This window comes from Geotrypetes seraphini, chromosome 1 (assembly GCF_902459505.1).
Source record: "Geotrypetes seraphini chromosome 1, aGeoSer1.1, whole genome shotgun sequence".
Taxonomy (NCBI): domain Eukaryota; kingdom Metazoa; phylum Chordata; class Amphibia; order Gymnophiona; family Dermophiidae; genus Geotrypetes; species Geotrypetes seraphini.
The window spans coordinates 163,835,972-163,848,619 of NC_047084.1; the positions used below are offsets into that span (position 1 = coordinate 163,835,972).

Genomic DNA, 12,648 nt, shown 5'->3' on the forward strand with positions numbered 1-12,648 from the left:
ACAGCGGTCACAGGAGGCCGTAGGATGATCTGGGCCCAGGCAAATTATGCACCACCGGTGGGGGTCAGTTATGGAGAGCAACCGCTCACACCGGCTGCATTTTTTAAAGCCCGTCACAGGACGGGACATGAACGATGAAACAGGCCGGGAACGAGCGACGTCCCGCGGACACGGCTGCCGGGAGCCCCCGGAGCCCAACGAAAAGAAAAATATATATATATATTTTTTTTTTTGAAAAAACGAATCGAAACGACACGAACAATGAAAAAAAGAAAGCACAGCGACCGAAAAGTATTCAGACGCGGTGGCAGAAAGGCAGGCAAAGGGAGCTCAAAATCCACAGGGCTTTCTGGCTCCGCGGAAAAAATTGAACTGAGGACCACGAGGTGGGATGCGCCCTCTAGTGGGCGAGAAGGCATGCACATGTGTGGTGCAGTTTGCAAACTTGAAACTTCAATCAAGTTTGCTTGAAAAGCTGTCCGCGCTGGGGCTCCGTAGATGACGTCACCCACATGTGAGAATATCATGCCTGCTTGTCCTGGGATAATAAAGAATATTTAAATACAAAATAAATATATAGGATTGGAAGCGGGTGATGAAAACCACGTAATTCTTCCCACTGTCAAAACTAGCTTTAGCGGTGGACTGGTGGGGCTGAGGCTTTCCTAATAACCCAAGTAAGGGTGTAATGTAGAGCTCTATATTTGGGACTCAAATATTGAAGCATATTAATCCTAAGGCAGTTTTAGTATATAGGCCCCAATGTATCTGGGTTACATCCAGAGACAGGTAGCAGAAACAGAGCAATCCTATAACTGACACTCTATGATGGCAGAGGATATACCAGGCTGCCAACCATATAGGAAAAGAAGAAACCTCATCTGGAGGCCATTTTAGGCTTAATGGGAGAATCATGAGCAGATCAGTGGGGTAAGGTTGCCATGAAAAGCTTATTACAAAAAATAATTTTTGTAAAATCATGTTATATCTAACTATCCCTTCCTTTTACTAAGCCGTGGTAGAGGTTTCTACCATGGCTTAGAGTGTTAAATGCTCTGAAGTTGCTCCAACGCTCATATAATGCCTTTGAATGTCAGAGCAGCATTGGAGCATTTAGCACCCTGGGACACGGTGGAAACCTCTACCACAGCTTAGTTATAAAAAAAGGGTGTGGTATATAAATTACATTAACAGAATCTAACTAATGAAATCAAATATGCCAATAAAAAAATAAGAAATTTAATTCCCTTGCTTTCCCCACACTTATAAAATAGCTTATTTTGCTATTCATTTTTAAGCCTTTGTTATTGTCTTTGTTAAGTAAACATAGTGCTCTGTACCAAGAGCAAAAACTCAATTATTCTCACAGATGAGGCCTTATAGAAAGCCAACAGGTTTTTGCCGAAGGGTTTAGGAAGCTGTACAATAATACTGACGAAAACACAACTCTTCAATATTCTTCCAGCACTTGTCTTCAGTGAAATATTAACATGGCAACACTGAAAATGAAATCCAGCCATCTTCTGCAGTAAATGTCTTCCTTTACAATGGATGAAAAGTACACATAACACAAACTTCTGCCAATCTCACAAAGATTGAATTTATTGTACATCAAGATAAAAGGCATGGAGCTTCAGCTGACCTCCAACTTTACATGACCTGATGTGAATATATGCTTTTAGTAAAAGCAAATTAAGATTCCACCCCCCCCCCCCCTACTCCCCAACAAATACAAACAAAAATTTTTAAAATTATCTAGATAATAGTCCTTAAAATCGTTTTCTCTTGACAATTTCTGGTTTCCAGCTGACAGGATGAGTCTCTTCAGTCTAAATAAGAAAAAAGTAAACAACTTAGAATCCATAGGCTGTGTGCTTTTAAAAATCATTCAGCATTTGTCAATTACAATCTGCATTATCCTTGCTCTATTACATTACCAATCATACTGTACAGTACTTTTTATGTTTACCTACAGACACAGATGCACACAAATGTGTATGGATAAATATAGAAACACAGAAACATAACAGCAGATAAAAAGCCAAATGGCTCATCCAGTCTGCCTATCAGTAGCATCCACTATCTCCTCCTCTCTCTAAGACAGTGGTCTTTGCTAATTTTTAAGTGAGGGCTGTTTTAGGTACAAAAGGGAAGGAGAGCTAAGTATCTTCCTACTTGGGTCCATGAAGCCAATAGTGCTTCTCAACATTAATTCCTATCAGAACATCTGGCCTTGGTCACACAATGCAGAACACAGATAAAACTGTATGCAAATACAGGACCACAAATTAAAAGTCCTAATATATATAAAATGCCAGACTCTGCATGCAGCACAACACCAGAGAAATAGAAAAAATGCATTTCTTCTTGAACACTGCAAAAAATAGACAGCAGATTTAAATGCTCAAAACTGACATAAAATCATTTTCCTACCTTTGCCGTCAGGTGATTTTAATTTTCTAATCATTATTTCCCAGTCTCTGGCTGCACTTCCTTCTCAGTGCTCTTAACTGTTTCCAGGAACTTCTTATCCATTTGCTGTTTTTCTCTCCTTCACTTTCTGCCCTACATCCATCTTTCACATTAACTTTTAACATTTCTTCCACTCTTCTGCTTCCTTCTCAATCTGTCTATTTTTCCATGTCTTCCCCTCCTCTCCATCTATATGCACCATATCCTCCCTCTTTCTCCACTATTCCCATCAATCCTAAACAGCATTTCAAACAGCAAACTTCGGCAAAAAGTACATTACCTTGCTTCTCAGGGTTAATCACAATAACTTTTTTTGATGAGGGGAGGGGGGGTTCATGGCAAATTTTTCCTCCTCTTGGGCTTTTAGATCAACTGGAAAGTTCCATATCAGGGAACCAAGAACCTAATTCTTCTACTGGACATTTTGTATTTCCCCCGTTTAAACCTTCCCCCTTCCCATCTAGCCAAATCATTACACCAAATGTCCTCAGCCAGAAGCTATAGCCTACAACTCCTGGTATGTATGCATCCAAAGTGTTAGATAGTAGGAAACCACTATCTGATAACTCAAACTCCCTCTCCTGGGGGAATAGGAAATGCAGCGTATATAGCATTCCTGGCCTGGGTGGCCTAAGGAACCTGCAACTTAATCCCAGATCATCCTATGGCAGCTTCAGCACTACCATGTGTCTTAAGGCTTGTTTAGTGGGAATCATTTTCAATCTAAAGGTCATAAGCAGTTAGAAATATTTCCTCTCTATGCCTCAGTATTCTAGCATCAGCAGCAGCTCTGATGATGTCCCTAAGTTGGGTACAGAAGAATCTTTTTTACATCAATGTTCATACTTCTTACATCTTAGGTTTGAATACGAGACATAGCTACATACCGCAGTATCGTCTTCTTTGTATACTTTGATGGTTTTATCAGCTTCTGCAGTGATCAGTCTGCTTTCTGACTGGTCAAATGTACAAGAAAATATTCCAGATTCACTGTCTAGAGAACCAGGTTGTACAGCCGCATGAACTCTCTGGAAATTATATCCTGTTCTCCAATCCCAGAGGTGCATAGTGCCATTATCAGCTAGGAGAAAAAAAAATATACATATATTTAAGAGCCACTCTGAGGGTTGGGCGGCTACAGGCAGTGAAAACAATGAAAACTGATCTTCCCCAAGTTCTGAAATATCCAGGACAAGAAGCAATAATAAGTGGAAGGGAATAGGACTTGTATACCACCTTTTAGTGGTTACACATTCAAAGTGATTTACATATAAACAGGGATTTATTTTGTACCCCAGGCAATGGAGGATTAAGTGACCTGTCCAGAGTCACAAGGAGCAGCACTGGAATTCGATCTCACAACTAGAGAATGACAAGGGGACCTGATCCCACAGCAAACCATGATAAAACCACAGGGACGGGAAAGAACAAAACTGGCCATCTACCACAGAAATGGGAACAAGGCCTTTTACCACCCCATGGGAGCAGTAAACTATCTTGCTACCCTGGTTAAAAAACAAACAAACAAATCTGTACCCGGATTGGCATCTCAACAAGTCCAGCAGCACACCCCCATGCGAGTGATGATCTTAAGGTGGCCAAACAGGTTGAAAAGGTGACGGTGAAATCTAGAAGGATGCTAGGTTGCTCAGGGAGAGGTATGGCCAGTAGGATAAAGGAGGAACTGATGCCCCTGTATAAGACGTTGGTGAGACCTCATTTAGAATATTGTGTACAATTCTGGAGACCACACCTTCAAAAAGATATAAAAAAGGATGGAGTCGGTCCAGAAGAAGGCTACTAAAATGGTATGTGGTCTTCATCCACTATATACATAGCTCTGCTGTATATGTACAGTCTCCTGCATGGTAAACCTACACTGTTCTTTGCTGTATAAACACCTTTACTGAATATGTACAGTTCGCATTGTATCTTCGCTGTAAATGTACAGTCTAAACCGCTTTGAACTGTTTGTGGTACTGCGGTATATAAAAATAAAATTATTATTATTATTATTATCATAAGGCGTATGGGGACAGACTTAAACATCTCAATCTGTATACTTTGGAGGAAAGGCGGGAGAGGGGAGATATGATAAGAGACATTTAAATACCTACATAATGTAAATGCGCATGAGTCAAGTCTCTTTCATTTGAAAGGAAACTTTGGAATGAGAGGGCATAGGATGAAGTTAAGAGGTGATAGGCTCAGGAGTAATCTAAGGAAATACTTTTTTACAGAAAGGGTGGTAGATGCATGGAACAGTCTCCCGGAAGAAGTGATGGAGACAGAGACTGTGTCTGAATTCAAAAGGGCCTGGGATAGGCACATGGGATTTCTCAGAGAGAGAAAGAGATAATGGTTACTGCAGATGGGCAGACTAGATGGGCCATTTGGCCTTTATCTGCCATCATATTTATAAACCTTCTTCCTCAAATTCCCTCTCGGCCCGTGCCTATTTTACCTTTAGTAGCCTCAGCCACTAGGGAGAATAATCTTCAAAGGCCTGAACTGAGGCTTCCTTCTGCTGAGGTCCTCAATGTAACTTCCAGTTTCCATGGCGGTTGAGACTAAAGGCAAACTAGGCGCGAGCCAAGAGGGGAGTTGAGAATGAGGCATTAGGTATGGCAATTCGTGGGGGGAGGGGGGCAGATTCTGCTGCTAGGCCTGGTCTGGAGGCTGAGTGGAAGGAATATTGGGGCTGGAGCTGGAGAAAAGAGACAAAGAGGGTGTTGGCCTTGTAAGGAAGGGTGAATGTAGCTAGAAGGAATGGAAAGAGGTGCTGGACCCGTGTGGGTGGGGATGGAAGGGACAGAGGGACTGGACCTGCAGGGTGCTAAACCCAGCTGGAGGGAAGGGATGGAAAAGAGGTGCTGGATCCATGTTGGGGGATGACTTGAGCTGGAGGAAAGGGAAAGAGATGTTGGACCTGCAGAGAGGAGGCAAGAGAAGAGAAGGGAAAGAGAGGATGCTGAACCAAGGGGATAAAAGAAGAGGAAGTAAAATAATGAACACAGCACCCGGAGGGAGGAAGAAAACGAAAGACATATTGGTATAAGGGAAGAAGCTGGACACAGGGAGATATATAAAAAAAGGGGAGATGGTGGGCATGGATGAGCGCATATGGTGGGCATGGATGAGCGCATAGGAACAGGGACACAAAGGAGAACACTGAATGAGGGTGGTAAATGTACTCAGATGGGCAATGCCAGACATGGGAGGGTTTACAGACACAGAAGAAAGATGGCTAGACATGAGGAACAATAGGAGCACAGAAGGGAGAAGCTGGATTTGGAGGGGGCATAAGGACATAGATGAGTGATGCTGGACACAAGGGGAGGGGATGGAATGGAGGACATAGAATGATGATGATGATGATGATGATGAAGGCAGGGAGATGGACACAAGGGAAATACTAGAAAGGGAATTAAAGGAGACACAGAGAAGGGTGATGCATGGGAAAAATACATACGCAGAGATGGAAGATGGGTGGTGAGCTAGGAGAAAGAAGAAATGTGAAATGGGCAGGAGACTGGCGAGTGTGTTAAGAAAAGGCAGAAGGAAACAGAAACCAGAATCTGAGATCAACATGATTTGAAAAATAAAATGACCAGACAACAAAAGGTAGAAAAAAATATTTTATTTTCTATTTTATGATTAGAATATATCAGATTTGAAATGTGTATCCTGCCAGAGCTGGTATTAGATATAGCTGGGGACCACAAAGCCCACTAATAGGCTGTGCCTTCTTCAACTTCTAGCAAGCTTAGGGCTCTGGCCAGGGGGCAGTTGCCCTAGTTGCACTCGCCTAACACTATTCCTGCCATGTATGACTGAGGTATTCTGTTAGAGTGATTTTTCTATGTAGCATTCTGTAGTAATTTGGCTTGTTCATTTTTCTCGATAGTCGAGGGGATATTTGTGAGAGAGAGGGGAAACAGGGGTTTTGTTGATCCTTGTTCTGTATTACATGTGATTTATAAAATGACAATTATATAGAATTTTGTTTCCTTTTATACTTTAATAAAATGATTTCAATATAAAATCATAACTATTCACGGGATTAGACCGAGCTCATGGGGACCGTACAGTGATGAGACAGGGTGGTGTTGAATCTTTTCCCGGGATCATTCTCTACCCACAATCTCAGGGTGCTGAGGCAGCAGCTCTACCACTAGGCCACTCCAAGCACATTTGGATGGAATAATAAATGTATATGCAGTACCATAGGCACTGGAGATGGATGGACCATGGCCCCAGCCAAACTTAAGTTAAGTCCAGCACACCAGCTGCTGCTGACACTGCCACACCCTCTTCTGGAAATAAAGAGGAAAATAAATTCAGTGTTGTTGTGGAGTCTGGAAGCACAGGCCCATGATTATGCACTGTTGCATCCTGCTCCACCTGCTAAGAGGAAGTCCTGAGTCAGAGGGGGTGGTGGAATGAGACAGCATTTGAGCACAGGTCTCTGTTTCGAAGCTCAAACCAGCACTTAATTCTCCCAGTAAGAAAAAGGGAAAAGGAGGAGATACAGATGGAGAGTGAGGGGAGATGCTGAACTATGAGGAGGAGGTGGGTAGTTTAATGCCTGGAGCTGCACTTGGAGGGGGGGGGGGCTTGTGATGGGGTGGAGAGCACATGGCAGAAAGTTCACCTAAGGCATCAGATACCCTTGGGCTAGTGTAGATTGCTGTTGTTGCTGTGCTCAACCTTTAGCATCCAGCCACTCCATTCAAATCTGTAGGGGAGTGTAAGGCCTAGAAGGAACAGTGTGCTTGTGGTAGTGGTGGTGGCAAGGTGGCTTGGAGAAGTTCACATAGTGGTGGTGGGTGGTAGGTCTTGAGGATCAAGTATATTCATGTAACAGACACTTGTGCAATATTGCTACCTCTTTCTAGTTAGAGATGTTGCTCTCAGGTCACTGACAGTAAAGCACAGTTACTTATCATAACAGGTGTTATCTGGAAACAGCAGGCAGATATTCTCACATGTGGGTGATGTCATCCACACAGCCTGGTATGGACAGTCCTAAAGTGTACTGTCACTTTAAGCTTTAATGAAGCTTTGAGACTGCCTGCACCTCGCATGCGCCTTCCCGCCCTACATTGGCTTGCGGTACCTCAGTTCTGTAAACAACCAAGAAGCCAACCAGGGGAGGTGGAAGGGATGTGAGAATATCAGCCTGCTGTCCCCGGATAACACCTGTTACGGTAAGTAACTGTGCTTTATCTTAGGACAAGAAGGCAGCATATTCTCACATGTAGGACTCCCTCGTTTAACTGAAAAGGGATGGATTGAGAGTTGGCCTTTAAGAAGAAAATTAATTCTGTAGTACTGCTTGGCCGAACCGACCATTTCGCCTGGAGTAGGTCTCCAGACAATAATGAGATGTAAATGTGTGAATTGAGGACCAAGTAGCTGCTCTGCAAATATCCTCAATGGGAGTAGAACATAGAAATGCTGCCATGGCATGGACCTTGTGGGCTGTAACTCATCTCTCAAGTGGCAGCCCACCCTGAGCAAAGCAAAAGGAAATGGAAGCCACCAACCATCCAGATATAGTCCATTTGGATTCAGGCACTCCTGTTAGGATCATAGGAGATGAACAGTTGAGGAGAAGTCCTATGGGACTTAGTTCATTCCAGATAGTAAGCTAAGGCCCGTTTGCAGTCCAGTGTGTGAAGAGCCATTTCAGAATGAGGCTTTGAGAAGAAAACAGGTAGCACAATATACTGATTACGATGAAATTCGGTATCTACTTTTGGAAGAAACTTAGGATGAGTTCGTAGGACCACCTTGTCATGGTGAAAAATTATGTAAGCTGGGTCACAGACTAATGCTTGGAGTTCACTTACTCGTTGAGCTGAAGTGACACAGATTAAGACTACTTTCCAAGTGAGATACTTAAGATGAGTAGTTGCAAGAGATTCATATAGAGGCTTCATGAAGGTGGAAAGAACTACATTAAGGCCCCAAACAACTGGAGGCAGTTTGAGTGGAGGTTTTGAGTTCAAAAGTCCTTTCATAAACCTGGATACATAGATAAAGGTTTATTATTGAAAGGATCATGGCAGGCACTGATAGCACTGAGGTGAACTCTAACAGAAGTGGTTTTAAGGCCAGAGTTGGAAAGATGTAGAAGGCAGTCCAACAGAAGACATTGTAGGATCCAAGTGATGAAAATTACAACATGTGGTAAAGCGTGTCCACTTGAAATGGTAGCACTGCTGAGTAGATTTCCTGGAAACAGCTATAATAATTTCTAATGGGGCAGAGGGATTATACTCTTCTGTACTTATGTTGAGAGCCTGTCAGCTAAAGCATTTTGCTTTCCTTGCACATATACTGCCTTGAGAAAAATACTGTGAGATTGCCCATTTTCAAATGTGAAGGGCTTCCTGACACAGGAGCCCCAAACCTCCTTGTTTGTTGATATAATACATGGTTACCTGATTGTACATTCTGACAAGGAGGACTTGGTTGAGAAGACGATCCTGAAAAGTTTTGAGAGCATTGTGGATCACCCAAAGTTCAAGCAGACTGACTTGGGTGGGAACATCTGGAAGGAGTGGAATTGTGGGCAAAACTGAAAGGAGTGATTGTAAAGGCAAGTAAGTAAAAGTAAGAGGAAAAGAAGGCCGCTTTGGTTTTCAAAAGTAGTAGCTGAGAAGGTAAGAAACAAGAGGTTAGCTTTCATAAACTATTAAAGATTGCAGAAAGAGGAAGACAGGCAAAAATACCTGGAAAAGTTAAGAGAGGCTGGTCGTGTAGTCAGGAAAGCAAAGATGCAAATGGAAGAAAAAATAGCTGACATGGTAAAATGGAGAGACAAGACATTTTTTAGATATATCAGTGACAGGAAGAAGTGCAAAAGTGGCATTGTGAGACTCAAAGGTGAAGGGGAGGAATATGTAGAAACTGATAACGAAAAGGCCGAATTGCTTAACAAATATTTCTGTTCCATGTTGACGGCTGAAGCGCCGGGAGCGGGACCACAGAAGACAAATGTGAATAGTGATGTAGGAGTAATAGACCCTGATCAAATTTCAGAGGGTTGTGTTCGTGAGGAGCTAGCTAAAATAAAGGTAGACAAAGCGATGGGGCCGGATGGTGTACATCTGAGGGTGCTGAAGGAACTTAGGAAAGTTCAATGAGTCTCTAGGGTCGGGTGTGGTACCGGAGGACTGGAGAAGGGCAGATGTGGTCCCTCTCCAAAAAAGTGGAAGGAAGAAGTAGGGAATTGCAGGACGGTAAGTCTAACTTCTGTGGTAAGCAAATTAATGGAAACACTTTTAAAACAGAGAATGGTCAAGTTTCTGTAATCCTGTGATTACAGAACCGGAGGCAACATGGATTCACTAGAGGTAGGTCTTGTCAGACAAATCTGATCAATTTCTTTGACTGGGTGAATTGGATAGAGGATGTGCGCTAGATGTGGTGTATTTAGATTTTAGCAAAGCCTTTGATAATGTTCCACACAGACATCTAATAAATAAACTGAGTGCCCTTGGGATGGGTCCCAAAGTGACGGGCTAGGTCAGGAAATGGTTGACTGGAAGGCGACAAAGGGTAGTGATCAATGGAGATCGCTCTAAGGAAAGGGATGTTACCAATGGTGTGTCTCAAGGTTCTGTTCTTGGGCCTGTTCTTTTTAACATTTTTATAAATGATATTGCTGAAGGGTTGTCGGGTAAGATTTGCCTCTTTGCAGATGATACCAAAATCTGCAATAGTAGACACGCCGGATGATGTGAATAACATGAAGAAAGACCTAGCAAAGCTTGAAGAATGGTCTGAAATTTGGTAGCTAAAATTTAATGCTAACAAATGCAAAGTCATGCATTTGGGCCGCAAAAACCCGAAAGAACGGTACAGTTTAGGGGGTGAACAACTTATGTACATGACGGAACAGCGGACTTGAGTGTGATTGTATGTGATGATCTTAAGGTGGCCAAACAGGTTGAAAAGGTGACAGCGAAAGCTAGAAGGATGCTGGATTATATAGGGAGAGGTATGGCCAGTAGGAAAAAGGAGATATTGATTGCCTTTGTATAAGACTCTGGCGAGACCTCATTTAGAATATTGTGTAGAATTCTGAGGCCGCACCTTCAAAAAGATATAAAAAGGATGGAGTCGGTCCAGAGGAAGGCTACTAGAATGGTGTGTGGTCTTCGTGATCAAGTTTCAAGTTTAATTAAATTTTAATATACTGACCATCGGCGTGCACCTGACCGGTTTACAAAGCTAAAAAGTTAGATAGCTCTAAGTCTAATAGATGCTGGCATTGTAATCTTGAAGCAGGGGCTTTAGATCATTTATTATTCTATTGTCCCTTTATCATGGACTTTTGGAAATCAATTTGTTCCCAAATTAATTGTTTATTAGAGAATCACGTAGCATTATCATATGATACGATATTTCGTATGTCAATGAGAACAAAGAGCCAAATTTCATCAAAAAACAATAAGCTTTTTTTGATTAAGACAGGAGTCGCCATACAACAGATCACAAGTAATTGGAAAAATTGGAATAGACTCAATTATAACTTCTGGTCAAACTCGTTATGTCACATTTATAAAATGGAGAGAACGTTAGCTATACAGAAGGGGAATTATGGTAAATTTAAAGAGATATGGGGGCCATTGACAAAATATTGCAATGAATACCATTTCACTTTATAAATACAATTTATGAATGAGGGATGGGAGGGGGGAATTTGAATTTTATGAAATGTTTAGTTCAACAGGAAAGAATACTTACATTATATATTTGATTGAATATGAAATTGGAAGGAGGGGAGGGAAGGGATTAAATTTTATATATTATCATTATAAATGATAGAATTTAAAGTGATGCATTCAATCTCAACTGTTTTAATATTTATGCACTTGTAAGATGAAAAATGAATAAAGATTTAAAAAAAAACAAATAACAAAAACAAAGCTAAAAAAGGTTAAAATAAAATTTTTGTAGGGGGGTAGGAGGGGAAAATATGAACATTAATTAGATAAATTATAAAAACAAACATGAGTTTGAGGGTAAAAGGGGGGAAGTTTATAATTACATCATTAAGAACATAAGAACATAAGCAGTGCCTCCACCGGGTCAGACCATAGGTCCATCCTGCCCGGCAGTCTGCTCCCGCGGCGGCCCAAACTGGTCACGACCTGTCTGTATCACCAGAAGAGGCTCCCTTGCCACCTTGGTTTCTCATTTAAGTCCTGTCTTCCTATCGAAGTCCTAACCTTCCGGTCTTGCACATGCACGACCTGGTTTGGTTTCTATACTCATTACTTGGTTAGCTTTCTATACTTGTGTTACATCCCTGCTCCTCCCTCAGTATCCGTCCAATCCCTGTTTGAATCCCTGTACCGTACTCTGCCTGATCACTTCCTCCGGTAGCGCATTCCAAGTGCCCACGACCCTTTGGGTGAAAAAAAACTTCCTTGCATTTGTTTTGAACCTATCTCCCTTCAGTTTCTCCGAATGCCCCCTCGTATTCGCTGTCCCTTTCAGTCTGAAGAATCTGTCCCTATCCACCCTCTCTATGTCCCTCATGATCTTGAAGGTCTCTATCATATCTCCCCTGAGCCTCCTCTTCTCCAGAGAGAAGAGCCCCAGCCTATCCAACCTCTCGGCGTATGGGCAGTGTTCCAGCCCTTTTACCATTTTCGTTGCTCTCCTTTGGACTCTCTCAAGTACCGCCATGTCCTTCTTGAGGTGCGGCGACCAATACTGAACGCAGTATTCCAGATGTGGACGCACCATTGCTCGATACAATGGCATGATGACTTCCCGTGTTCTGGTTGTTATGCCCTTCTTTATGATGCCCAGCATCCTGTTGGCTTTTTTCGAGGCTGCTGCGCACTGTGCAGATGGCTTCAGTGATGCATCCACTAGCACACCCAAGTCTCTCTCAAGTCTGCTGTCTCCCAACAATACCCCCCACTCAATTTGTAGTTGAACAACAGGTTCTTTTTCCCTATATGCATGACCTTGCATTTGTCCACGTTAAAGCGCATTTGCCATTTGTTTGCCCAGTCTTCCAGCTTGTCCAGGTCCCTTTGTAGGTCCTCACACTCCTCCCTGGTCTTAACTCTGCCGCACAGTTTGGTATCGTCTGCAAATTTTATAACCTCGCACTTTGCCTCCTTTTCCAGGTCATTGATAAATATG

At 42.4% G+C, this 12,648-nt stretch overlaps 1 protein-coding gene across 3 annotated transcripts in view; it reads right to left on the reverse strand.

Moving 5' to 3' along the window:
- Window positions 1–1,575: 1,575 nt before the first annotated feature.
- The window catches only part of PLRG1 (pleiotropic regulator 1), a 104,413-nt gene continuing 93,340 nt past the window's right edge, over window positions 1,576–12,648 (reverse strand). For all 3 annotated transcript variants that reach the window (XM_033941078.1, XM_033941068.1, XM_033941086.1), the window contains 2 exons: window positions 3,360–3,553; window positions 1,576–1,829 (listed from right to left, as the gene is read on the reverse strand). In XM_033941078.1, the coding sequence (XP_033796969.1) occupies window positions 1,770–1,829; window positions 3,360–3,553 (254 nt within the window). In that variant the 3' untranslated portion in view covers window positions 1,576–1,769. The remainder of the gene's footprint in view (window positions 1,830–3,359; window positions 3,554–12,648) is intronic.